Genomic DNA, 26,154 nt, shown 5'->3' with positions numbered 1-26,154 from the left:
TTCCATCTGGAAGTGGGAGCCACGTGGCCAGACTGGCTAAAGCTATGACAATGATTTGTCGAACATACCCATATTGTCCCTGTCACAAAAATTGGAAAGAGAACAATGTTTTAATTAATGGTAAGTTGGTAAAAGTTAATTACTCAAAAATATCTTTCAATAACATCTTTAAATTTTTAATAGGAAATTAGAAAAATTTTAACGGATGATTTTATTTCATCTAAAATTAATTAATTTTTTTAAATTTTTTAAATTTAAAAATATTTTAAAACTTTTAAAAGATAATCTTTTTTTATTAATTTGACCTTAAATCTATTGATTAAAACGCGCCGATTTTAATAAAATTAATTTTTAATTTTGTATCTAATAAATTAAATTTTAAAAAAATATTATTTAAAGTTTAAAAGAATAGGGTTTAGAGGAATCCATTGTCCACAGTGGCAAGGTGGGAGGCATAGGAAGATGGGTACAGCCGGAATAAATCGGAGTCCACTCGAACGAAACGCCATTCTCTAAATATAGCAGTCTCCTCCATTTCCATGTTCATTATGGTCGGTCTTCTTCAATTCAATTCCAGGCCATTCCTCTGCAACCAGTTTCCTGTATAAGTAACCGTTTCATTCTCCTCCTTAATCCACAGCCAATTTCAGCGCCAGGAGCCGCCAGGAGAGACAGAATCCGCCGAGGCATATTCCGGGAGCGAAGGTCAGCCGCAAGCAGAGGCAATGCGAGGAGGTGAAGAGAGAGATGAGGGTGTAATGGCCACTGACTTCTTCTGGTCATACACCGACGAGCCTCACGCTTCAAGGAGACGCCAAATTCTCTCGCAGTACCCTCAGATTCGGGAGCTCTTCGGTCCTGACCCGTGGGCTTTCTTCAAGGTTTCATTTGTTTCTCTATGATTTTACTGTTGTTGGTTCTGAGAATGTGGAGAGTCGTTGTCATTTTCTTGTTAGGATGTTTTGATTTCGTGTGTAGATCTGAATTGAGGTATTGCTGGTCGCACCACATGTCAATGGCTGAATCTGATCGGTGTTTGTTTGTTGTTCTGTTTGATTTTGAACGCTACCTCTGCCACATTGCTGCATTGGACATTGTTTTTTATTTCCTATTCCCAACCAGTTGTATTGATCGAAAATCCACATTCTGAGATTCTGAAATTTTGTCGTTCTTATTGCTCTGGTTCAGTTTTTATGCTAGATTCCTGTGTTCTATCTTTCCCCCCTTTTTTTTCCATCCATCGCTTGTTTGTTTTATCCTTCCTTGAACATTTGTCTGAAAACTTTGATTCAGGATTGTTTAGGTCTAAAATTGATTTAGACCTAAACAATCATTATTTTGAACTTTCCTGTGTTGTTTGCTCACCGAATCTTAATTTGGATTCATCTGATGAAGAAAGTGGAGTTGCGAAGAATGTGAACAACCATTTTACACATTCACAAGTGACCTTGTAGTCTTAGAAATTAGCTATTGGAGTTTGAAAAACCAATCTATAATTTGTTCTTGTAATATAAAGTAATCCATTTGTTCTTCTCATTCTTGCAATCTTGCAGATTTCTGTGGTTGTTCTGCTTCAGTTATGGACTGCCACGACCCTTCACAATGCAGAGTGGTTAAAGATATTGGCAATAGCCTACTTCTTTGGCTCTTTTCTGAACCACAATCTGTTCTTAGCTATTCACGAGCTCAGCCACAACCTCGCCTTCTCAACACCTGATCACAACAGGTGGCTCGGGATTTTTGCTAATCTCCCCATTGGAGTGCCCATGTCTATCACATTTCAGAAGTATCACCTAGAGCACCATCGCTTCCAGGGAGTGGATGGCATGGATATGGACGTTCCAAGCCAGACTGAAGCTCGTCTGGTGACTAATGTCATCTCAAAAGCTATATGGGTTGTCCTCCAACTCTTCTTCTATGCTCTCCGGCCATTGTTTCTAAAACCAAAGCCCCCAGGCCGGTGGGAGTTCATCAACTTCTTTATTCAGATAACTCTTGATGTTGCCATGGTTTACTTTTGGAGCTGGAAGTCTTTTGCTTACCTGATTCTCTCCACCTTTGTCGGTGGCGGGATGCATCCGATGGCTGGTCACTTCATTTCCGAACATTACGTCTTCAATCCCAAACAAGAGACGTATTCTTACTACGGTCCTCTTAATCTTCTTACATGGAGTGTGGGTTACCATAATGAGCACCATGACTTCCCCAGGATCCCAGGAAACAAGCTTTACAAGGTGAAGGAGATTGCACCTGAATACTACAATGAATTAGATTCGTATAAATCATGGAGCCAGGTGATATACATGTACATTATGGACAGGTCAGTGGGGCCATTCAGTAGGATGAAGAGACTGTCAAAGAAACCCGAGTAGTCCATCCTTTTCTCTCCCCCTTTATATTCTTTTGTTTCATTCTTTTTCCATCTTTCTCTCTTGAGCTGGTTTTGCCATTGTGTTTTGCCTACGTTCGTGGAGAGTTTATTTGTTCTACTTAGATTGTATAATAGCCAGGCATGTATGTTGACTGTACTGTAATCCATTTTCAGAGCTTTTTGAGGAACTGATTGTAAAAGGAGCCGAACATTGGCGAACCTGGATCCTCATAGGCTTGGTAATTGGTTTGCTTACAACTATTGTACCTATACTTTCAGGGCTGTGCCTCCATATTTTCATCTTAATGTGCCTTCTATACTCACTTTTAATGTCTAAATTCACTATCTTACCTAATCTTCATTCATTAACCATTTTATCCCTTTTTTCCTATTCACGAAACACAAAATCATCCCTGCATGCACCATGTACTCAACTCACCAACACTTCATCAACCCATCAAACTAAAATCTAAGATCAAGCAAAAGCACCAAACTTGGAAGTGACAACAGCTACTTTTACTCCTTTCCTGCGAAGAATTTCATAAACATGCTTTTGCATTATTGAAAACCAAACAAGATTTGGCTAATGGACAACATCAATTATAAGATATAGTGAGAAAAAAAATCAGCCAATGCTCTTAGCTTCAGTTCTTTCTTTCCAAGTGCCAAAAATTCAAATTCACATACTTCTAGCTCATATAATGTTCTAGCCATTTAGCCATTATCCACAGAGAATTTCCTAGTAAGTGAAATCATACTCCAGATTATATTAGGCAAGAAAAGACATAATTCAATCTCTGTAGTTCATACTCCGTGAATTAATGAAGTTACTCAAACACATTCACTTAATGAAAGAATGTAGGAAGGAGCTTCTGATTTCTTAGCATGGAAAACCCGCGTGCCTAACATTTCTCCAAGCTAAATCTATTGATAATTTGACAAAAACGTCATTCTCCGTAATTCCGTGATTTGAAGTTAGCAACTAGGCCACATACATTTCGTAAGTGAGGCTCGTCTACAAGACACGTAGTTCTCACACGATGCGTAATTTTGTACAGTTCTTTTCTTCCTCCACATCTACGTAATCAAACGAAAACAAAGCACATTTCAAGAACGAAGAATCCAAACCTCAAGAGCATGAGTAAAACGCTTGCGCTTGCGAAGGTCATGAATGAATCTCTGAAGCGCAGCGACTCGTACCTTCTTGCCCTGCTGAATCCAGCCGTCGAGCTCCGGCTCCACGCTAATGCTTGGATCGCCCAATGGACTAATTTTCACATAAAGAGTCGCCGTTTTCAACCGATTAGTGTGGTAAGATCGGCCAGCTATAGCGTAGCGTGTTAAGGCTTTGGAGAAGAGCTTCTGATCCATAGATGAGGTCCGCAGAGAGCTCGCTTCCGAAAGAAGAAGAAGAACAGTAAAAGAACGGTAAAGCGGGAAACCAAGGTCATCAAGGTTTTACGAAGGTTTTGTTATTGGGCTGATGGGCTCGTTGAAATTACGAATATGGGCCTTCGATTGGTGTTTAGCCCAAAAGGACAACAGAATTACAAACCTCAGAATTGGGTTAAATTTTAGAATGTACATGTATATTAAAAAAAAATTTAAATTTTTTTTTTAAAAAAATCTTTAATAAATATAGAATTCTTGTTATAAATTCAATTTATTTTTTTAAATTAAAATAAGTACCATATAATATATTAATCATATAATATTATAAAATAATAATTATATAAAACTTTTATATTACATATGTACAGTAATACATATAATTAAACCTGATTTTTTTTTTTATCATTCTATTTTTTATTTTCACTGGTGTATCAATATATTTTATATTTCTAACTGAAATATGATTAATATACAAAATACAAAGTATATGTTATATAATTGATATATTAAATTATATAATTAATATATCAAATTATCCATTTATATGTATTCATGCACTTTTTATTTTTTTTTACCTAAGATTGGACTCCAAATTTTGTTATTTTTTAAAATTTGAAACGTGGTTGCAAGTTGTAGATATTTGGCCTATTTTTTTTTTAAATAAATTGTAAGTTTATTTGGTGGATTTTATGTCTGATATTTTTTTATTATTATTATTTTACATTTATATGTATTGGAGGATAAAAGTCTCACATCTGATCATTTAGGGAATAATGATGGTTTATAACCAAATAATACTATCTCCATGTAAAGTCTTTTAGGAAGTTTAAAGCAAAACCATGAGAACTTATACTCAAAGTGGACAATATCATACCATTGTGGAGAGTCAGTCGTGTTCATCTAATATGATATCAGAGCCATGTTCTAAATTTAGTCGTTCCAATAGATTGGTAAATCCTCAAATGTCGAACAAGGGACTCCAAAAGAAAAAGGAGTTGAGCCTCAATTAAAGAGATGCGTGCTTTGTTCGAGGGGAATAAATTCAGGATCAGTGGATGCTGGAAGGCGAGACGAAATTCAAAAGCTCGTCAGATTCAAACATGTTATGAGGTTTGATTTCTCAGTCAGTTAAGCCACTAGGGGACTAACCAATGATCTTATTATCTGTTACCTCCTAGATTATAAGTGATAATTGAGCTGAGCTAAAATTCATGTCAGATAGCTTTCTTCTTTTTTTCTTCTTTTTTTGTCATTGATAGTTGTCTTGTTGTTCTGTCAAAGCCGTGTTTGTGCTGCCGCGTTCACCTTCATGCAACTTGCTTAATGCTTATCCTCTCGGTCTCTTTTTCTATCTAACTTGTTGGCTCTACTGGAAAATGTTTAACTTCCAATAATAACAAGCGCACTGGAAGGTGATTATATTTCTGAACTGCTGTGCCCTTGAAAAGTGTGCGATAAAGACCTAACCATTGCTTGAGGAGGGAATGAAATTTTTTTTTTTTAATATGGAAACTTCTTACTAGCTCTTCTAACATACGCGTTTTAAAAACTTTAAGATGAAATCTAAAAAGGGCAAAGCTCAAGAAGAACAATATCTAACAGTAAATTTAGACTATTACAAATGATATCAGAGCTAGACATTACATAATGTGCCAGTAAAAAGGCTGAACATTGAAAGCGGGTGGACACTTGGTGGTGTGCCAAAAAAGAGGGGGTGGATTATGACTGAATCACTTCGAGGAAAGTTGTTAATTTGTTGAGGGCTGGAGCTAACTCTCTTTTCGCTCATGGTGTGTTGACGGAATGTGCATAATTTAACATCTTACTTTTGTTAATGGGAAAGAAAAAATATCTCTATCAGTACCTTTACAAAAATGGTTACAAACGAAAAATTACAGAAGCCCACAACTATAATTAGAATATAGCAAGGCACAAAACGAAGCAACAGAAGAGAAAAATTGATATCCTGTTAAGCGACTTCTCCTGCATTCTCAACTGGGGACTGCCACTCCCAGTAAGAGCATAAGAATTTGGGTGTGCATACAAGTTCTCTGAACTCCCAAACAACCTACCATACACCGTCTCTCCAAACATCCTGGCTGTAGGATGGCCAAAACTACCGACCGGGTTGTCTTCCATGTTAAACAATGAGCTGCTGGAGTCCTCTTCATAACTGTCATACATATCAAAATTGTCGTTTTGATTTTGATATAGGTCTCCATAAACAAGCTGCTCACCAGAAGCATTATTAGACCCGATAGATGCCAGAACCTTGTTGCCGAAAGCTGACGGTCTTGGAGGTATGAGCAGCCCTCTGGGATCAACCTCAGCCTCTTTAGCAGATTGATCACGGCCGTAGAGAGGGACCATTGTCGTGTGGGAGATATCAGCCTTGCAAACTGGGCACTGCGGAGGCTCGTCGGGGAGGAGGGAGGCGCTCTGGATGTGAAGCCATTTGTAAATGCAAGGCCAGCAATAGAGGTGGCCACACAGAGTAACTATAGGCTCAGATGCAAACTCTAAACAAATGTTGCAGTCAAAGCAAGCCTTAAACTTCTCAGAATTTTCCATTGAAGAAGCTGGAACACACCTCCTCCATCTACGGGAAAAGTAATGCTCAAAGGCCATATATAGAAGGCTTTCACAAATTTGTTTCACACCAGGATTTGATCTGCAACAGACGTCATATAAAGAAAAAGAATCAAGAAAACATAATGTTGACGCAAGAACAAACAAAAGAAAACATAAATGGCCTCAAAGAGAAGCTAACCACTGGCAAAATGTTAAATAAATAAGAAAAACATGTCTTAATCCCCAACGGGAAGGTCATAGATAAGAAAATTGTGTAGCTAAATTTTCTTATACCTTGATGATGGGATTGACACGGGTCATAACTCATAGTGTAAGGAACTGTTCTATCCTACGGCCTTCAGTCTTGCCTTTGTCATGGCCCAACCATGCTGACAAATGTGATCAGATGGCCAGGCCAGAACCACACGAATCTTGTTCAGATGTTAATGAGATCAAAAGTTTCTGTCTTCAAGCCATTATTGACTAATTAGAATTAATTTGGTTAGGATTTATTTATAAGCTAATATCTGCAGAATGTCTTCAACTTTATACTTGTAATAATTTGATCTCTTCCCTTTTTAAATTCACAATTTCATTCCTAAAAGTCGGTGCAAATTTTTTTTTTCTTCTGTCAAATATTTAATAAAAACTTGAATTTATCTGAAAGTTCGATACCAACCCATTGACTTCAGAAAACCATTTTGGACGAAGTTTATTAATTCCATGAATAAGAAAAATGTGTGAGTTTTTTCTTTTTGAAATGAGATAAATGTCAAATTTCTATTAATGACAATGATAAAATCGAAAGGTCATTATTTGAATTAAAAAAGGATGATCTTCCTCTAAACATATCAATGCAGACACCTAGAATTCAAGAATTGTTCCTAATATCAATCTGAGATCTTCAAAGTTAGAGAAACGGATTTCTGAAAAGACTAAAACAGTAAAAGAAAAATAAAAAAATAAAAAACAGAGTTCTAATTTCATACATGTGAACGAGAGCGCGATCTCTATCTATAATCAGAGTGCTAATACTCACGGATTGATCGACTGAAAACAAATCCGAAGATCATCTTCTCTAACACTAAATGGCGACTGGCAAATACAACAAAGAACACCGCCAAGACAAATTCAGGAATAGGACGTATTCCTAAGCCCTATGCAGATGAACGACGACAATATATTACTGAACAGAACAAACAGAAAAAGAATGGCCTCTGATTTTAATCCCAAAACACTCATGACTCAGAAGCAGAGATATGGAGCATCTTGCAAAGAAACACAGCAGATTTAAATTTGCTTCCAGTCATATTCGTACACATCAATCACAGTTGTAAACGTCAAAGAACAAGTGTGATAGAGCAAAAAGATAATAAAAAGAGAAAAAAAGAAGAGGTTCATCTGTTACCGAGAGGCGTAGCGAAGAAGAAGAAGAAGAAGAAGAATCACAGCGCGGGATCTCTGAACTTGAAAAGCTTCGAGAAATTGGTATCCTGTATACCGAAAACGACAGAGGGGAGAAAGAGGGAAACCAGTGCTCTTCGGGCGGGCGTAGACGGCATCAATTTATAGACGAAATTCAATAATTTTCCAATTTCGTTCTGGTGGGACTTGCGTGACGTCAGCCAGAGTATTTTTCACGTGTAGTTTTAGCACCAACTTAACTATGGTTATTTTTCTCGGTTAAATTATAACTTACTCTTTAAATTTTCATCCATTTAATTCTCAAATTAATTTACTCTTAAATATAAAATTAAAATTTATGTCTAATGACACCGCCATAAATTTTCACAATAGGCGACAATACTACGTGGGTAGAAAACCTACATGTCTTGAACTTCTTTTATTAGAGAAGAAGTAATGACGATTCCTATAAAAATAAGCATCTGTTAACTCTGTGCCAGCAACTACGGTAATAATATAAAGGATGAAAGCGTTATCTATAACATTCTATTTTATGTTAGATATATTCGTAATTTTAAAAAATTAAATAAATAAATAATAAAGAAACTTATAATTTATATTATTATTTTAAAATTCAAATTATGATAGTAATAGTTATCCAATTTCTCCTTTCCGTCCTACCTTCAAATCTCTATAAAAATAAAAATTAGTCGTCTATTATTTAATTTTAATAAAAACGTATTTATTAAGCTTCCCAATCTTTTAAAAAAAAAAAAATCAAATAAAGCATAAAATTGGAGGATTTTTTAAAAAATTAAATAAAAAATTCCCAAGTAAATAAAATTATTTAACCTTAAAAGTTAAATATTTATTTAATTATATACAAAATTTAGATTATTTTTTGATAAATATAGTCAAGTTGCTTTTGATGATTTCTAAATGATGAAATGTTTTGATTCGAAGTGAAATTACTTTTATTATATTTTACGTTCAAATCTTGATTTAATTAAGTAATCTTAATTGGATTTCATTTTAATCCAACATTTAAGTAAGAATTAGTAAATTGGTAATCCTAACCTTCTTTATATGTTAAGTCCAAACTATTAACCATTTAATTAATTTTAGTAATATTTTTACCAAATTGGCTATATTCAATTTACACCCATACGTACATAGATGAACAAACTTGTCCACTTATCTCAGCCTTACACGTACTGATATAGATGTCTATAATTTTCGTACATGTATTTCAGCCCAGCTCGTCTAATTAGTGATATGAATATTTATCACCAAATTATATGTAACATTCAATTTTAAAAAAATAAAAATAAAAATTTTGGGTGCAAGAATAGTCGACGGGTGATAAAGGTGGGAAACTATAACAGCTGAACCTCATCGTTAGTAGATATTGTCCTCTTTGGGCTTTTCTTTTCGAGTCTCTCCTCAAGATTTTTAAAACGCGTCTGCTACGGAGAGGTTCCCACACTCTTAAAATAATGTTTCGCTCTCCTCCCCAACTGATGTGGGTTCTCACAATTCACTCACTTCAGGGCCCAACGTTCTTGCTAACACTTGTTTCCTTCTCCAATCGATTTGGGACCCCGCAATCCATCCCTCTTCTGGAGCAGCGTCCTTGCTGGCACACCGCCTCATGCCCACCCGTTCAAGGCTCAGTCTCCTTGCTGCCACATAGCCTAATGTCTGGCTTTGATACCATTTATAACGGTCCAAGCCCACTGCTAGCCGATATTGTCCTCTTTGGGTATTTCTTTTCAGGCTTCCTCTCAAAATTTTTAAAATGCCTCTGTTAGGAAGAGGTTTTCATACATTTAAAAGAATATTTTGTTCTCCGCTCAAACCGATGTGAAATTTCGCAGAAACGACCCAAACATATATAACATTGTGGATTCATGTGGCAAATGGGTTAATGACGACAATTTTATTGTGTTAAATTGCTCAGAAGAAACGAGTAATTGTGAATTCTCAAACAAATTTTTTTTTTTTAATTTGAAAAGGTTCGGGTTTAGCTGGACCACGTGAACCAATTGAAAAAGTTCGAATTTATTAGACCACTTGACCAACAAAAAGGGCATAACCATGTGTGTATAGTGCTTAGTTAGGAGATTTTGAGAATTTAAAAAGAAAGAAAACAATTATCCTAACGGGTGTTCAGATGTAAGTAGCATAATTAAATAAGTTTATAAACCTAACTTGCATGAACATAGAAAACAAAAATTTGTTATAGCTCGAGCTCACACGTATTACCTATATTTTAAAAAGAATTAGAATTAATCAAAATTTAAAAATTATTAAAAAAATATTTTTTAAAAATATGTTTTAATATTTAAAATTTGATTTAGAATTCTAATGTTTTTTTTTGTAAAATAAAATAAAAATTATAATAGGAAAAAATGGACAGAAAACCAACATAATTTTTAGAAATTAAAAAAAAATTGAAATCATATTAAACGGGCATGAGCTAAAAAAAGAAAAAATGTTTTCCCCTTAAAAAAAAAAAGAACTTGAGAATAGTACTACGATGGTACATATTTCTTTTATTCAATTTTTTTTTCCAGATATTAAATTATATATTTGTAACACTAAGTTCCAATAAAAAAAATTAAATATTCAAATTTTTTAAAATCTAATTTGAGAATTTTAGATAAAAAATTCTTAAAAAAATGACAATTAGAAAATAGTGAAAAAATAAAATTTACACTCTATTATTATCACAAATTTTTTTTTATCAGATTATTAATATCTTTTCAAGTGGGAGGTTTAAATGTACACTTTATTACTATCACAATTTCAACCTCTATTAAAATAGAATACAATTATTAAAAGAGTAAAATTATAAATAAACTCAATAATGTTGACAAAAATATATTTTAGTTTTATTAGAAATAATATTATTTTTAAGAAGTTCATGTCGCCCATTTTTGTATTGAATCTGTATCATTATTTATTTATTTTAAGAAAGTGAAGATTTGAATTTCCAATTTTTAGATTGATTATATATAAACATTATAATAAACATTTTTCAAGAAAACATTTTCCACGTCTTACTTGTTATTGTTTAGAGTTCCTCCTCCTTAGGACAAAGAGTAGACGTGATGGTTGAGTTTGTCATGGCCACATAAAACCATAATATAAAAAAAAAAGAATTCGTATAAAATACGATTAACACTCATTTTAAATATTTAACATTCCTAAAGTGAAAAAAAATTATTGACGCGCTCCCAAACGTAAGGCATATTAATGGTTTGCTCTTAATAATTTTCTTCCTCCGGGGCCATAAAATTTATTACATAATTTATAACCAAAATAAGAAAATATCTACACCCACAAAAAAAAAAAGTGTTTATACAAAACAAACCAAATAAAAGATTATACTAAATTATCATATAATTAAGTCTTTTAATTAATTTAAAATAAAATTTTCGCCCAAATTATTTTAAAAATTTTAAAATTTTAAAAATATAACGAAGTATTTTAATTACAATTTAGGACTCTAAAAAATATTAAAATTTATAAATAAATATAAATAGTCTTTTTTATCCTTTATTGAAATATTTGTTTATAAACTCAAAGTGGAAATCATGAAGGATCTTAGCATGTTTGTAGTTATATGGTTGTGTGTGTATATATATATATATTATTCATTGTAAGTATTGACGTGGACATGGATGATTGGTCCTTTAAAAAATTTGAATTGACAGCCAAGGGAACCGGTACCAGCGCGCCAAATGCAATCGCGCTTCGGCAGGATATTTATAAGTATCGGTAATTCAAAATTTCAAACGCTTCGAAATAGTTCGGTTCTCGATCTTCCATTCTAAGGTTTTCTTCAACTTCGATCCAGATGGGGAACATGAAAATACCTATTGCGAAAACAAGAACCAGGAAGCGAGTCTCTGACTCCGATCTCACAAGCTCCGATAAAAGGAAGCGGACCAACGAAGATATCGACCTCGATCTCGATCTTTCTGAGTACGTACTATTTTCCATTTCTGTTCCATTTTCGAGTGTTATTCTGGAGAACCTTGATAGTGATGTTTACGGTATGCAGCGATCTCAAAGGGATAGTGTCTGCGCTGAATCAGATCAAAGAGAGAGCTCAGAAGGACGATCAGAAGAAGAATGAAGAGACTATCTCAAGGTAATTTGAGTGGTTTTGTTCGTTTGGAACTTATTGGTGATTAGTTAAGTGAATGGAGCGACTGAAATTGTGTGTTGTTGTGTGCTTATTTTCGATTCTCGAATTTCTATATACGGCTGCTCGTTTGCACCTTCATTTTCCTTCTTCTGGTAGATTTGAACTGACCTCACTGGTAATTTGATTTTATGATTTGCTTGATTTGATTTATTATAAAATTGAAATGATAGCCTGATCAAACTTAGCTTACTGGATCGGACTTCAACCGACTCACCGTTTCTATTCGAACATTTGATCGTTTTCCAACTTCCATCCATGCCGCTTTTTAATGACAGAGGAGTTCATTCATTTTCTGAGCTAATACTCTTTTTCTTGTCCTGCACTAATAAGATGTTTGAATGTTAATTGCATTTTATTGACAGTGTGTCGACTGAGATAAGAACAATGATTGAGGAGGTGAAATCTAAATTTGAGAAGGACAGGTAGGTTTCAGAAACGAGTTCACGATGTTGCTCGCTTAGATTTTTTGTTGAAGTAGTTGTAAGCGAATGAAAGTAATTTATTTCTTCCAACCAATTTCAGGCAAAGTTTTGCGAAAGCACTATCGAAAAGCTCAAAAGAGGTCGGTGGGAACAGGATTCGAAATAGAGACCATTCAAGAGCAAATTTGAAGTCATTGCATAATTTTTTCTTCTTCTAGTTTCATTGTATTAATGAATCTTTCAGATGTTGCGTTAAAATCAATATGGCTTCGTTGCAGTGTGAAAACTGTTTGAAGGACGAAACTGCCAAATTCCAAGCACTTTACGAGAAATTCACAAAAGAGAAAGCTACACATCTCCAGGCCATGAAAGGTAATATCCACTTCGAGTATTATGGTGAAAAGTTACGCATTATTTGCTCCCTAATTCTGTTTAGACTAATTGTCATTTTATTTATCAAATATCAACTGGTGCGATGCCTTTATAATGCACGAACAAATCTCTATCATGCTGTATAATTTTCCATTATCAAATATCAACTGGTACAATGCCTTTGTAAGAATCCTCGGTATCTGAGAGACATCATCGTGCTGATCAGTGGCAATTGAAGCATTGACCATGGAGTTAGGTCCTCAACAACGATGTGTTCCATCAATACTGTTTGCCTTTTTGGAATCCTTTCCGCAAATATTTCTCATGTGTATCGGTATTGAAGAACCTCACTTTTTGGTTGAAAATAACAGGTTTATTTTAGTTAAGTACTATCAATCTGGCAAATATTCTGGTATATTGACACTGTGCCTATAATCTTAAACCATTCTAGCTCTAGGAAAACCCACTCACACACTTTTTCTGTTTATGTTTTCAATTTCGGATGCTGCTTGGCTTTGGCAGATACCATTTCCAAATTTGAAGAGGAGAAAGAAAGGCTATTCGCAAAATATGAACAACTGAGTAAGCAAGAAGTTATGCATCAATCAGCACCAAACGCTTTATTATTATCTATTTCCCTTCGTATTTGTGACAGGAAAGAGAGAAAGGAGCCTGATATCTGAACAAGAGAAAGCTTGTGCTGAAAAGATTGCTCAATTGGAGGAGTCTTTGAAAAGGAAAAAGCAGGTATACGACCTGTAATTCATAAAATTAGCATTAACGCCTTCCCCTTTCTATGCTAATGGGCACCTTAATTAACACTTGGGTCTGGAACACAGGATGATAGGACTTTCAGCCTTTTGCGGAAGACTCTTGGTTCATTTCTAGAAACTGGTTCAGATGAGGACTTCCAAGCTGATGATTGAAGGTATGAACGGGTTGAGCTCTAATGAAAACGTTCAATAATTCTCTTTAGTACTCTTAAATCAGTCAAACAATTTGATGCAATTATCTAGTATACATTCTCGTACAGGCATATATCTTTTGAGGTTAGGTACTTCTCTTAACAGTCCAGATTGTAAATTGAAAGACTAAATTGAGCCATAAAAGCCAGTTTCTTAACTTTAATTGTTGGCCTTCCGGCTATAGCCGCTATGCCTCTTTAATTCAGCTGATCTCAAATGAATGCTAAAGTTCTTTTCATTTTCAACCTGGTTAAATTTTATATATAAAAAATGTTACTCTTTTGTTTAAAAAATATTGATGTACTATGAGAAGTTGTATTTGACTTTCATAAATGATTCAAAACAGTTCACTATTGTCCTACCTTGCATCTACCAAGCAAATTTATTTCAGTTATGTGCCAAACAAATCACTGATCGAGTCAAGTACACTTGTCCCTGACTTAACGATCATTAAAACCAAACCCTGCGGCTAAGGAAAATCCAAAATTGTAGAATTTAGAAAAAATTTAGTCCTCAATGCTGCTTCAACTTAGTAAGATAATCATTTACAATGAAGAACATCTCAAAGGTTGCAGCATAGAAAATGAATATAAGCAGGAAGTCAAGTCACAAGGCAAACTTGAGATAAAAATACGTTAGAAGTTGGGAAGGTCAGTTCCTAGGTTTCTTTCAATAAAGAAATAAAAGTGCCTGTGATGATAACGTTGATCTCCTTCTCTGTGTGCTGATTAAGGCTGCAACGGAAAAGAAAACTTCACAAAATGTCACATCTTTTCCTACGCAGAAGTATACATGAACAGACTCTACTGCACAGAGTTTGTAGGAGGGGCTGCTTGTCCCTGCTGAACAGACCACGGTGGGCGTCTGTTATGCACCTGCACAGCCGCTTAAATCCGTCAGAGGCTAAAATTTATGGGCATGATTTCTCATTCATACAATTAATGAAGTAATCGAACATCAAAGCAAGGGAACGGTGCAAATTACCCTAACTAACACCCTTATTTCCAAAGAATATGAAGAACTCGCAACAAAAGCATAATAAATATCCACACACATATAAATACTACTTTGGTCAGTTTTGGTTCAATTCGGTTCTATATTTAAAATGTTCAATTTGGTTCATGTACTTTTAAAATGTCCATTTTGATTTTGTACTTTCAAAAAGTGACCAATTGGCCCCTTACTGTGAATCTGCATGAATTTGGTAAGCAAATATTTTGATCCATACTGCAACATTGCAATATAACTTCATCCATCCCAGAGACGGTAGGAATAACTTGTAATAGTCCAAGCTCACCGTTAGCAGATGTTGTCTGCTTTGGCCCGTTACGTATCGCCGTCAGCCTCACAATTTTAAAATGCTTCTATTAGAGAGAGATTTTCACACCTTTATAAACAGTGTTTCATTTCTCTCTCCAACCGACGTAGAATCTCACATAACTCCTGCTCCATGCTTCTTAGCAATGAAAATTACAGCAGTTATATAATTGCCAACACATGGACTGATGCGAAGGATTAATTTCACCACATACATGCTTTATGCCTCTGTGTTCATTTTAGTAAGGGCATCAATTTCTCACCCAATGATTAAAGAAACATCTAGTTTCCAGCAAATCATGCTTCAACATAGTGAAAAAATGAGACAACCAGAAAGATTAAGACTGTAAGCATATACCAAGCAATAACTTTGTCAGAAAGTGGCTTGACATACCCCAATTTCTGTCACACAAGTACACGAGGAACACCTAACTGATGATGCTCCATACGGGTACATAAGCAACACTGCACAAGAACCACATTTCACTTGTCCAACTTCGTGCGCTAGAAAGAGAATGTACAGGCGTTAACATAAGGAAAAATGGTATCATAAGACTTTGACAGAAAGTCGTTAGAAAGACTGAATCTATTAAGTTAATATTGAATAGTGAATCATGAAAAAACAACAAACTAGATCAACTTGAACTGCCTCCGAAATCTGGGGCTCAGGAACGACGTGAACTGGCAAATCATTTTTGCTTAAGTATGTTTCTTCTAAACATGAATTTCACTTTTTACAATACATTCTGGTTACATCCCCTGATCCCAATTCGAGGAAAAGAAAATTGATCAGCAGTGTAACAGTCCAAGTTCACCGCTAGCAGATATTGTCCTCTTTGCGCTTTCTCTTTCGGGCTACCCCTCAAGATTTTTAAAACGCGTCTGCTAGGGAGAGGTTTCCACACCCTTATAAAGAATGTTCCGTTCTCCTCTCCAACCGATGTGGGATCTCACATAAATCATCTATAACCCAATTGAGAAATATCGTAGATCCTACAACATTTGGTTTTACGTAGAAGATAGATGCTTGGAGGCCCAGGCACAATCACATAATGCAAATCATTTATCACTATAACCAATTCCCTCAAATATTACATATAGCTCAGATGTGGTATACAGGCACCACCGAGCACTACTACAAGAAACAGATATTCAAAAATGCTGCCGAAAACTTGACCCTCTAATGAAAGAGGACCCAGTAGGAAGAAAACAGATTTGAAGAGAATAAAGTTCGGGAAGTGCTAATGGTACTTCGAAACCAACATAGGTGGGATTCTTCTTAAAGATTAGGACAAAGCTAACAGCATATGAACAGGACAACTTTCAAGGAAGAAAATAATAGTAAAAACTAAAAAGACTGAAGGAAAAGAGAAGGAACCTTCTAGGACATAGTTGACTGTTGAACAGCAAGAACACTGAACATATCTAGCTCCCTTTAAATACTTAAGCAGGCGACGGCAGGTACCACAAACCATTTGGGCCATATCAGCTGCAGATCAAAACGTCTCCATTGACAAGCTTTTAAATGCATACATTGACAATATTTGGGACTTGCAATAAAACATGCTAACAAGAATGCTCTAATTTCTATGCGCTTTTGTTGAGCTAACGTTGATTCCATGAACTGAAACTAGGGGTGAACTACAACTGTTTCAATAGATTAACAAAGCACATTGCAAAGAATTGAATTGGACTGATTCCAAAAGGAGTTTTCGTGCTATATTTGGACAACTTATTCACCGTTATAAGTGATAGGAATCACAACTCTCCACAATGGTATGATATTGTCTACTTTGAGCATAATCTCTCATGGCTTTGCTTTGGGCTTCATCAAAAGACCTCATACCAATGGAGATAGTATTCCTTACTTATAAACTCATGATCTTTCACTAAATTAACCAACGTGAGACTCGCTCTCACGTCAGAAGCTCAATCAGATGTATAAATAGCCAGTGATGGGAAATAACTAGAGACATGAAATTACCAAGACGAAGATTCGCAAACACAATTAGTTTTGAAAGGCAACAAAGAGAACTAAATTTGAGTAGGAGAAAGTCATTCGAGAGAGAGGGGCGACAACTTATAATCCATATAAACAAATAATTCCTTCGATTTCAGGACGGGCCGACTAACGAATAGGCATCAGAAGGATACCGGACTGAATTGTAGACGAAATATACTCATCGCAAAATCTGAAATTAAACTCGGAAGCACTCACAAGAAAGTGGCTGTGGCGGCGGTTGCGGCAACGGTGGGGTGATGGGTTCCCATCCAGGAGGAGGTCCGTCATCTTCGTCCTTCTCGATTTCATGGATTTCCATTCTCTCGATCAGTCGGCTATGAACTGATCATGCTCTTCTATGGCATGGGAGTACTGTTTGTGTACCACTACGGCGTTGGGCGTCCCGCGCTGATGCGAACCATTGGCGCACCAACTTCTCAATTCCTTTCTCGGCCCACTTTTGGGAGCGAGTTTTGGGAGGATGATAATAATAATAATAATAATAATAATAATAATAAATAAATAAATAAATAAATAAATAAATAAATAAAATCACTTCACAGGTATGAAGGAACACTCATCCATGTGATTGGTTTTTTCTTGGTTGTGAATTATTAGTGAGATTAAATAAATAAAAGTACATCAGTTTTGGAATTACATTAAATTGTTTATTTATCGATATTTTAATTAATTTTTAGTGTAATAATATTTATTTATTTTTATTTTCATTGATTAATTAGTTAAATAATGCAATAACATATTAAATAATACCGTATTTAGTTTATGCTTACATCGATTTGTTCTTTATAATTGATTAATTAAATATAATTATTATGGTAAAACACACACATTAAATTAAATACAAAATAAATTAAATCAATCACTAAATCATTATTAATATTAATATTATTTTAATACTTATAGGATGTCATATAATTTTAGTTTATATTTAATATTTATAATTATAAAGTAGTATTTAATAGACGACCAAGACTTAAGAGAGACTTAAGAAATAGAGCTGAATGGTTTGAAATTTGAATGTATAATAAAATATATATATATTCCTTATAATTTATAATTAATTGGATTTACTTCTTTATTATTATTATTATTATTTTTCTCTTTGATATATTTAAAACTTTGGGTCATGATGTGAACCAACGTAACAATGAATTAAAATAATTTGGTTGGTCCCATCAGATTCGTTGTCCAATAAACAATCATTTTGTCCATCAAACTCTAAGATTTCAAATGGATTAAATTAGGGTTTTCTCCATTATCTATGAAATCCAACCGTTAACGATAAACAACAATTAATCAATCTCTAATTAATATAACTTTCGGACATTTGTGAAAATCATAAAGTAGAGGTAAAAAAGAAAAAAAAATGTTATTCCGTTACAATCACACTTTGTTTGGCAACAGACTCTTGTAATTATGGTACTCACTCCCAATATTAAGTGAGTCAAGCAAATTTAGATTCGTATGTCTACATGAGCTAACTATGTTCAAGCCTATGACTCTTTGTGTTTGAGGAGATTGTTTTAGAAAACGGGAGTTAGAGAAATTTTTTAATACTTTTTCGATATCTTTCTCATCTACCATCAGAATATTAGATTGCAAAGGCGTATGGCTAGGGATGTGCTTGTCAAACATGGCTAGATGCATAAGATCGAGATGATTCGATTAGATATTAAGATGTTATAGATCGATCAATCTGCCAACTCGACTTTATAAAGAATATGAGATGAGAATAATAAAATAATAATAATAAAAAAAAAGGTGGCTTCATTTTGTGAACAGTAATAAACGAACAAAATTGAGACCATTGCACGTGTTACGAACGCTTGCCTTTTCGCGCGTTTGTGTCATTTCGGAAACTAAAGCCTTCATCTTAAATTCGTAACACCTTATCAATCAAATTGCCAAAAAATAAATAAATAACCGTTTGCTTAAATTCTTTTTAAAAATGGAAGCAAAAAAAAAAAAAAAAAAAAACGTATTGTCGTTTTAATGACTAGACGTGGGTCCCACAAGTCAGCAGTACTTCCACGCGTGCGGATAGCGCGTGTGCGAGTGAATACTTTTTGAAAGTATTTGAAACAGAATATACGTTCCTCCACCTCGCCCTTTTGGCATCCTGTCAGAATTTCCTTTTTCACTGAAAAAGTAATTTTTAAAAGTAATATTATTATAATTGATATATATATTTAAAAAAAAGTATCCTATGAATTATAAATTTTGTCATTTCTTTAAATAATATACAATTTTCATTTTAAATAAATAATTTAGAGTCGAGATTTGAATGTTCAATAACAAAAAAAAAAAAAAAAAAGTTACAAATAATAAATATTTTATTTATGAGTTAAAAATATTTACTATAACCAATAAAATTATGAATTGGGGTTAATTTTTCAAATGATATTTTACTTGAGATTAACGTTTTAAAATAAAATTGGTAAAATGGAATTATTATATAAATACAATAAAACAATAAATATATATTTGAAATTGATTGATAATTCTGGTATTTATTGGACATGAAAAGAAAGATAATTACCTTTTTATTTATTCTTCAAAAAATTTAATTTTTGTTATTAGATTTCTGCAGAGAGAGAGATAATTTACGAGCACGACACGACAAGGAGGAAAAAGGGAAGTTCTTCCTCTTTTAGCATTTCTTTCTCCCACTTCCGACCCTTTTCTCTTTGCTTGAGGTTGTACAGAAGCTAATCCTTCTGCTGATCTTTTATACGGTGGTCGCCCAGAAACTGGCCGTCGTCTCTTCATCCACTGGTGGTTTTCACTGTTACGGCGCATTGAGGAAGCTGATAATGAAAGCCTATGCTTATCGGAAATTGAAGGAACTTTGAAAGGAGAAATTAGAGGTTAGCTGTCATGAATCTGAGGCAGCGCCCTCAACCGGCGGGTCGTGGTGGATTTCAAAACGCGCCGCCGCCGGTGGAGCCGTTCAACATAATCCCTATTCACGATCTTCTCACTGACCATCCTTCTCTTCAGTCGCCGGAGGTACGCGCCGCCGCCGCCGCCTTACGCACTGTAGGGGAACTGAGGAGGCCTTCGTTTGTTCCATGGAACCCTAAGTACGATCTTTTGGACTGGCTTGGGCTCTTCTTTGGGTTTCAGGACGATAACGTTCGGAACCAACGCGAACATCTGGTCCTCCACCTTGCTAATTCCCAAATGCGGCTTCGCTCCTCTCCTGAACGGCCGGATGAACTCGACCGTACGGTGCTTCGCAACTTTCGCAAGAAGCTTCTTCGCAACTATACTTTGTGGTGCTCCTATTTAGGCCGGAAGTCCAATGTACGGCTTTCAAGCCGGGACAAGAGTGAGGGCCGTCGAGAACTGCTGTATGTGTCACTTTACCTTTTAATCTGGGGAGAGGCTGCTAATCTTCGATTTGCTCCTGAATGTTTATGTTATATCTATCATTTTATGGCCATGGAACTAAACCAGATTCTCGACGATTACATAGACCCTGACACGGGTAGGCCATATTCGCCTGCTATTCATGGAGACTGTGCATTTTTGAGGAGTGTAGTAATGCCCATTTACAAGACCATTAAGACCGAGGTGGAGAGTAGCAGAAATGGTTCAGCACCACACTCGGCGTGGAGAAATTACGACGATATCAACGAATATTTCTGGAGTAGGAGGTGTTTCCGAAGTCTCGGGTGGCCATTGAATTTAAGTAGTAATTTCTTTGCCACGACACCTAAGAACAGGCGAGTGGGGAAGACAGGTTATGTGGAGCAGAGGTCGTTTTGGAACATATTTAGGAGCTTTGACAAGATTTGGTTATTGTTACTGTTGTTTTTACAAGCTTCTATCATTGTTGCTTGGCAGGGGCAACAGTATCCATGGATAGCTTTGAAGAGTAGGGATGTGCAGGTGGAGTTACTCACTGTCTTCATCACTTGGAGCGGTCTGCGGTTGTTTCAGGCTGTGCTCGATGCTGGAACTCAGTATAGTTTGGTTTCGAGGGAAACCATGTGGCTAGGAGTCAGAATGCTGCTGAAGGGTTTGGCTGCCATTGCTTGGATTATAGTTTTTTCCATATTTTATGCGCGGATTTGGAGTCAGAAGAAATCGGATGGCTTTTGGTCAGATGAGGCAAATGGGGAGATTTTTCTTTTTCTTCGGGCAGTATTTGCTTTTCTCATCCCTGAGATGCTGGCTTTGTTACTCTTCGTTCTTCCATGGATTAGGAATGGACTCGAGGAATTAGATTGGAAAGTGTTGTATCTATTTACATGGTGGTTTCATACTCGAATGTTTATTGGGCGTGGCTTGCGTGAAGGGCTCATAGATAATATCAAGTACTCGATTTTCTGGGTAGCAGTATTGGCTGCCAAATTTTCGTTTAGTTACTTCTTTCAGATTCAGCCCCTTGTTGGTCCAACCAAGGGGCTTTTGAACCTCAAGGGTCCTTATAAATGGCATGAATTTTTTGGTAGCACCAATGTTGTAGCTGTTGTGTTGTTATGGACTCCCGTTGTGCTAATATACCTTATGGATTTGCAGATTTGGTATTCTATCTTCTCATCGCTTGTTGGTGCTACAGTTGGGTTGTTTTTGCATTTGGGTGAGATTCGGAACATTGGTCAGTTAAGCCTTAGATTTCAATTCTTTGCCAGTGCAATGCAATTTAGTCTCATGCCAGAGGTACAACAGCTCACGCCTAAAATGACACGTCTGAAGAAAATCCGTGATGCCATCCACCGATTGAAGCTAAGATATGGACTTGGCCAACCTTACAAAAAGATTGAATCAAGCAGGATAGATACTACCAAGTTTGCTTTGATTTGGAATGAGATTATTATAACTATGAGGGAAGAAGATCTCATTAGTGATAGAGATTTCGATCTCTTGGAGCTTCCACCTAATTGTTGGAACATTAGGGTAATCCGTTGGCCATGCTTCCTCCTTTGCAACGAACTGCTCCTTGCTCTCAGTCAGGCAACAGAGCTTGCAGATAACCCTGACGAGGATCTTTGGTCAAAGATATGCAAGAATGAGTATCAGAGATGTGCTGTAATTGAAGCATATGATAGTGTGAAGGCCGTGCTTTTGACTATTGTTAAATATGGTTCAGAAGAAAACTCCATTGTTGCAAAATTATTTATGGACATAGATAACGTTATTGGACTGGGGAAGTTCCTGGATGCATACAACTCAAATGTGCTCCCAGAAATTCACACCAAGTTAATTTCACTTCTTGATATTCTAATTGAAACCGAGAAAGATGTGAGCAAGGCAGTGAATATATTGCAGAGCAAGGCAGTGAATATCTTGCAGGCCTTGTATGAACTTTCCATTAGAGAGTTCCCAAAATTGAAGAAATCCACCAAGCAGTTGAGAGAAGAAGGATTGGTGCCTCGTAATCCAACCACTGATGAAGGATTGCTCTTTGTGAAGGCAGTTGAGTTTCCTAATTTAGAGGACAAAATGTTTTATAGGAATGTCCAGCGTTTGCATACAATTCTTACATCTAGAGACTCAATGCATGGCGTCCCTTCCAATCTCGAGGCTAGAAGACGACTAGCTTTCTTTAGCAATTCACTTTTTATGAACATACCCCGTGCTCCATATGTAGAAAAAATGATGCCTTTCAGTGTTCTGACCCCTTACTACGATGAAGAAGTTGTGTATGGCAAAGAAATGTTACGAAGTGAGAATGAGGATGGTGTTTCGACTTTGTTCTATCTGCAGAGAATCTACGAGGATGAGTGGAGGAATTTTATGGAGCGAATGCGTAAAGAGGGTTTGGAGCATGAGGATGACATATGGACTAAAAAGTCGAGGGACCTTCGTCTTTGGGCATCATATAGGGGTCAGACTTTATCTCGAACTGTTAGGGGAATGATGTATTATCATAGAGCACTAAAAATGTTCTCATTTCTAGATACTGCATCTGAGATGGATATTAGAATGGGATCACAAGAGATTGCTTCACATGGTTCAATAACCCGAAAGCATGCCTTGGATGGTTTACATTCAACACAACCTCCTTTCAGGAATTTGACTAGATCGACTTCTGGAGAATTGTTATTTAGAGGATATGAGTATGGGACCGCCCTTATGAAATTCACCTATGTGGTTACCTGCCAAGTTTATGGGCTACAAAAAACAAAAAGAGACCCTCGGGCAGAGGAGATCTTAAATTTGATGAAGGAAAACGAAGCCCTTAGAGTTGCCTATGTTGATGAAGTTCATCATGGGAGGGATGAGGTTGAATTTTACTCTGTCCTTGTTAAGTATGATCAAGAGCTACAGAAGGAAGTTGTGATCTATCGAATTAGGTTACCTGGTCCTTTGAAGATTGGAGAAGGGAAACCAGAAAATCAGAACCATGCAATTATCTTTACACGGGGCGATGCAATTCAGACCATTGACATGAACCAAGAGAATTATTTTGAGGAGGCACTCAAGATGCGAAATTTATTGGAAGAATTTAAGAACTCTTATGGTATTAGGAAGCCAACCATCTTAGGTGTTCGTGAGAATGTCTTCACTGGCTCAGTGTCCTCTCTTGCTTGGTTCATGTCCGCACAAGAGACTAGCTTTGTGACCCTAGCACAGAGAGTTCTGGCAAATCCTTTAAAGGTTAGAATGCATTATGGGCACCCTGATGTATTTGACAGATTCTGGTTTCTGACTCGTGGTGGAATCAGCAAGGCTTCTAGAGTGATCAACATTAGTGAGGATATATTTGCTGGCTTCAATTGCACGCTTAGAGGGGGCAATGTGACACACCATGAATATATACAGGTGGGCAAAGGAAGAGATGTTGGCTTTAATCAAATCTCTATGTTTGAGGCCAAGGTGGCCAGTGGCAATGGTGAGCAGGTTTTGAGCAGGGATGTATACCGGCTGGGTCATAGATTGGATTTCTTTCGAATGCTTTCAGTTTTCTACACAACTGTTGGGTACTATTTCAACACAATGCTTGTAGTATTGTCTGTTTTTGTATTTTTATGGGGCCGACTTTATCTTGCACTTAGTGGGGTTGAGGATGCAGCAGTAGCATCAAGTTCTGGAAACAATAGGGCCCTTGGAGCAATACTGAATCAGCAGTTTATAATCCAACTTGGTCTTTTCACAGCACTACCAATGATTGTGGAGAACAGCCTAGAGCACGGGTTTCTTCCAGCCATTTGGAACTTCTTGACAATGCAGTTGCAGCTATCGTCATTTTTTTACACTTTCTCTTTGGGAACTCGCACCCACTTCTTTGGCCGCACCATTCTTCATGGTGGAGCTAAGTATCGAGCGACAGGACGTGGGTTCGTGGTGCAGCACAAGAGCTTTGCAGAAAACTACAGACTATATGCTCGAAGTCATTTTGTGAAGGCAATTGAGCTTGGGGTTATTTTAATAGTGTATGCTTCCCGGAGCCCTCTGGCTAAAAGTACTTTTACTTTTGTCATTTTGTCAATCTCTAGCTGGTTTCTCATAGTTTCATGGATAATGGCCCCCTTCATATTTAATCCTTCTGGATTTGATTGGTTAAAAACAGTTTACGACTTTGATGATTTTATTAATTGGTTATGGAATACTGGTGGAGTGTTCACAAAAGCAGAACAGAGCTGGGAAGCATGGTGGCTAGAGGAGAACAGCCATCTGAGAACAACGGGTCTGTGGGGAAAACTTCTAGAGATCATTTTGGATCTTCGTTTCTTCTTCTTCCAGTACGCAATTGTATATCACCTTAACATTACTGGTAACAAAACCAGTATTGCTGTCTATTTTATTTCCTGGGTATCCATGATTGTTCTTGTTGGGATTTATATTGTTATAGCATATGCTCAGGATAAGTATGCTGCGAAGGAGCATATCTATTATCGATTGGTTCAATTAATAGTCATTGTGGTTATAGTACTGGTGATTGTTATATTGATGGAGTTCACACCCTTTAACACGGCCGATCTTGTTACGTGTCTCTTGGCATTCATTCCCACTGGCTGGGGCATAATATCAATTGCTCAGGTGCTAAGACCTTTTCTGCAAACCACTGTCGTGTGGGATACTGTTGTTTCATCGGCCCGGTTGTATGATCTACTGTTTGGAATGATTGTCATGGCCCCTTTGGCACTGCTCTCATGGTTGCCTGGTTTCCAGTCAATGCAAACAAGAATCTTATTTAATGAAGCCTTCAGCCGAGGCCTCCAGATATCTCGTATCATTGCTGGCAAAAAGACCGTATGAAATATGAATTCAGGTACTCCCCTTTTCAATCTTTTCTAGAAACTAAACAAAAATATGACCAATTTGCAAAAAGACTATTGAATTTTTATCGTCTATTCTTTTAGTTTTTCGAGTGTAAGGCAGTCGTCGTGCATGCTTCCTCTTTTTTCTTCGATGGTATTTTGTTGTAGATATCGTTCCCTTGCAGTTTTATGGATTTGTTAAACTATAAGTTTGGTTGGTTGTCCTGTATCTAGTGCCGATTCTGTATATAACTAACAGTTAATATCATTTGTTAAAAAGCACTTCATCCTGAATTTTAGCAACTTATTCAATAAACTCCACCATGATTGCTTTGTGTTTCATGTTATGAGGTTCTTCAAATGCATTCTGTAATTGGAGTCTTATTCAGCCATCCTCAATATCTCAGATCTTCGAGCTTTTATTGTTGATGCATTTCTGAGAGCCACCGCATTCAACGGTTTCACACCAGATATGTGTACTGTATTCAATGAAATCGAGCCTCTGGTGTTTCACAGGGAAGGACACAGGAATTCCTCGACATTCAAGATTTGTACATACTGTTCATATTTATTGTAGTAGCCCATGCACTAATTAAGTCCTCAAGCTGGTTACTGTATTTTATTGAAAACTAGTTCTGATAGAACTTTCCTCTACCTGCCCACCTTGACATCCTTCATGATTTATTGTATGACTATTGAATTTTGACTTCCATGTTGTTCAAGATCCAGTGAATTGAGTAATTGAAATGAGTTTCTTGGAGAGACAATATATGCATTCAGAGGTTTGTGCGAGTACTCATAGACTGAGGGCCAGGAGCTTCTGCCAAATGGTAAAAATCAATAAAAGGAATAGCACCATCCAATACCTTTTCTTTATATCATTTACCT

At 36.2% G+C, this 26,154-nt stretch overlaps 5 protein-coding genes and 1 non-coding gene across 10 annotated transcripts; 4 read left to right on the top strand and 2 right to left on the bottom strand.

Moving 5' to 3' along the window:
* The first annotated feature begins 426 nt into the window (after positions 1-426).
* Positions 427-2,694, top strand: LOC111433967 (sphingolipid delta(4)-desaturase DES1-like). 2 transcript variants are annotated; one of them, XM_023071239.1, is made up of 3 exons: positions 427-551; positions 641-881; positions 1,554-2,694. In XM_023071239.1, exons 2-3 carry the CDS (start codon positions 726-728, stop codon positions 2,370-2,372), a joined length of 975 nt encoding a protein of 324 aa, XP_022927007.1. In that variant the 5' UTR covers positions 427-551; positions 641-725; the 3' UTR covers positions 2,373-2,694. The 2 variants fall into 2 exon arrangements, with proteins under 2 accessions (XP_022927007.1, XP_022927006.1); XM_023071238.1 differs by having other exon boundaries at positions 427-881.
* A 2,875-nt stretch (positions 2,695-5,569) lies between these two features.
* Positions 5,570-7,893, bottom strand: LOC111433961 (E3 ubiquitin-protein ligase RMA1H1-like). 3 transcript variants are annotated; one of them, XM_023071229.1, is made up of 2 exons: positions 7,743-7,893; positions 5,570-6,434 (listed from the first exon to the last, which is right to left on the bottom strand). In XM_023071229.1, the coding sequence occupies exon 2, from the start codon at positions 6,389-6,391 to the stop codon at positions 5,678-5,680; it is 714 nt and encodes a 237-aa protein (XP_022926997.1). In that variant the 5' UTR covers positions 6,392-6,434; positions 7,743-7,893; the 3' UTR covers positions 5,570-5,677. The 3 variants fall into 3 exon arrangements, with proteins under 3 accessions (XP_022926997.1, XP_022926998.1, XP_022926999.1); XM_023071230.1 differs by lacking the exon at positions 7,743-7,893 and adding an exon at positions 6,534-7,736; XM_023071231.1 differs by lacking the exon at positions 7,743-7,893 and adding an exon at positions 6,629-7,736.
* Positions 7,894-11,540: 3,647 nt separating this feature from the next.
* On the top strand, positions 11,541-13,823 carry LOC111434306 (DNA ligase 1). The gene is made up of 8 exons (XM_023071730.1): positions 11,541-11,728; positions 11,808-11,897; positions 12,317-12,376; positions 12,477-12,516; positions 12,655-12,748; positions 13,271-13,330; positions 13,404-13,495; positions 13,588-13,823. The coding sequence occupies exons 1-8, from the start codon at positions 11,601-11,603 to the stop codon at positions 13,672-13,674; spliced, it is 651 nt and encodes a 216-aa protein (XP_022927498.1). The 5' UTR covers positions 11,541-11,600; the 3' UTR covers positions 13,675-13,823.
* Positions 13,824-14,207: 384 nt separating this feature from the next.
* On the bottom strand, positions 14,208-17,502 carry LOC111433966 (protein LOL2). Its single transcript, XM_023071237.1, has 4 exons — positions 17,249-17,502; positions 16,409-16,519; positions 15,425-15,534; positions 14,208-14,588 (listed from the first exon to the last, which is right to left on the bottom strand). The coding sequence occupies exons 1-4, from the start codon at positions 17,349-17,351 to the stop codon at positions 14,517-14,519; spliced, it is 396 nt and encodes a 131-aa protein (XP_022927005.1). The 5' UTR covers positions 17,352-17,502; the 3' UTR covers positions 14,208-14,516.
* A 2,141-nt stretch (positions 17,503-19,643) lies between these two features.
* LOC111434073 (callose synthase 11) lies at positions 19,644-26,031 on the top strand. Of its 2 annotated transcripts, none has more exons than XM_023071366.1 (2): positions 19,644-25,277; positions 25,674-26,031. In XM_023071366.1, exon 1 carries the CDS (start codon positions 19,931-19,933, stop codon positions 25,262-25,264), a length of 5,334 nt encoding a protein of 1,777 aa, XP_022927134.1. In that variant the 5' UTR covers positions 19,644-19,930; the 3' UTR covers positions 25,265-25,277; positions 25,674-26,031. The 2 variants fall into 2 exon arrangements, with proteins under 2 accessions (XP_022927134.1, XP_022927135.1); XM_023071367.1 differs by having other exon boundaries at positions 25,618-26,031.
* LOC111434409 lies at positions 22,908-22,986 on the top strand. Its single transcript, XR_002708944.1, has one exon. It is a non-coding gene; the product is annotated as a small nucleolar RNA J33 (small nucleolar RNA).
* Positions 26,032-26,154: the final 123 nt, after the last annotated feature.

This window comes from Cucurbita moschata, unplaced genomic scaffold (genome assembly GCF_002738365.1).
Source record: "Cucurbita moschata cultivar Rifu unplaced genomic scaffold, Cmos_1.0 Cmo_Scf00044, whole genome shotgun sequence".
NCBI lineage: Eukaryota > Viridiplantae > Streptophyta > Magnoliopsida > Cucurbitales > Cucurbitaceae > Cucurbita > Cucurbita moschata.
The sequence above is the reverse complement of the archived record's forward strand: the minus strand, read 5'-3'. Positions and strand labels throughout refer to the sequence as shown.

Bases quoted from the DNA above. Each gene is read 5' to 3' on its own strand.
- LOC111433961 (XM_023071229.1), bottom strand. From the start codon at position 6,391: ATGGCCTTTGAGCATTACTTTTCCCGTAGATGGAGGAGGTGTGTTCCA.
- LOC111434306 (XM_023071730.1), top strand. From the start codon at position 11,601: ATGGGGAACATGAAAATACCTATTGCGAAAACAAGAACCAGGAAGCGA. The intron at 11,729-11,807 runs GTACGTACTATT...TACGGTATGCAG, and splicing joins CTCGATCTCGATCTTTCTGA to CGATCTCAAAGGGATAGTGT. The intron at 13,496-13,587 runs GTATACGACCTG...TCTGGAACACAG, and splicing joins CTTTGAAAAGGAAAAAGCAG to GATGATAGGACTTTCAGCCT.
- LOC111434073 (XM_023071366.1), top strand. From the start codon at position 19,931: ATGAATCTGAGGCAGCGCCCTCAACCGGCGGGTCGTGGTGGATTTCAA.
- LOC111433966 (XM_023071237.1), bottom strand. From the start codon at position 17,351: ATGGAAATCCATGAAATCGAGAAGGACGAAGATGACGGACCTCCTCCT. The intron at 16,520-17,248 runs GTGAGTGCTTCC...TTTGATCTGCAG, and splicing joins GCCGCCACAGCCACTTTCTT to CTGATATGGCCCAAATGGTT. The intron at 15,535-16,408 runs GTTCCTTCTCTT...TTCTCTTTCTAG, and splicing joins AGTCAACTATGTCCTAGAAG to CGCACGAAGTTGGACAAGTG.
- LOC111433967 (XM_023071239.1), top strand. From the start codon at position 726: ATGCGAGGAGGTGAAGAGAGAGATGAGGGTGTAATGGCCACTGACTTC. The intron at 882-1,553 runs GTTTCATTTGTT...GCAATCTTGCAG, and splicing joins ACCCGTGGGCTTTCTTCAAG to ATTTCTGTGGTTGTTCTGCT.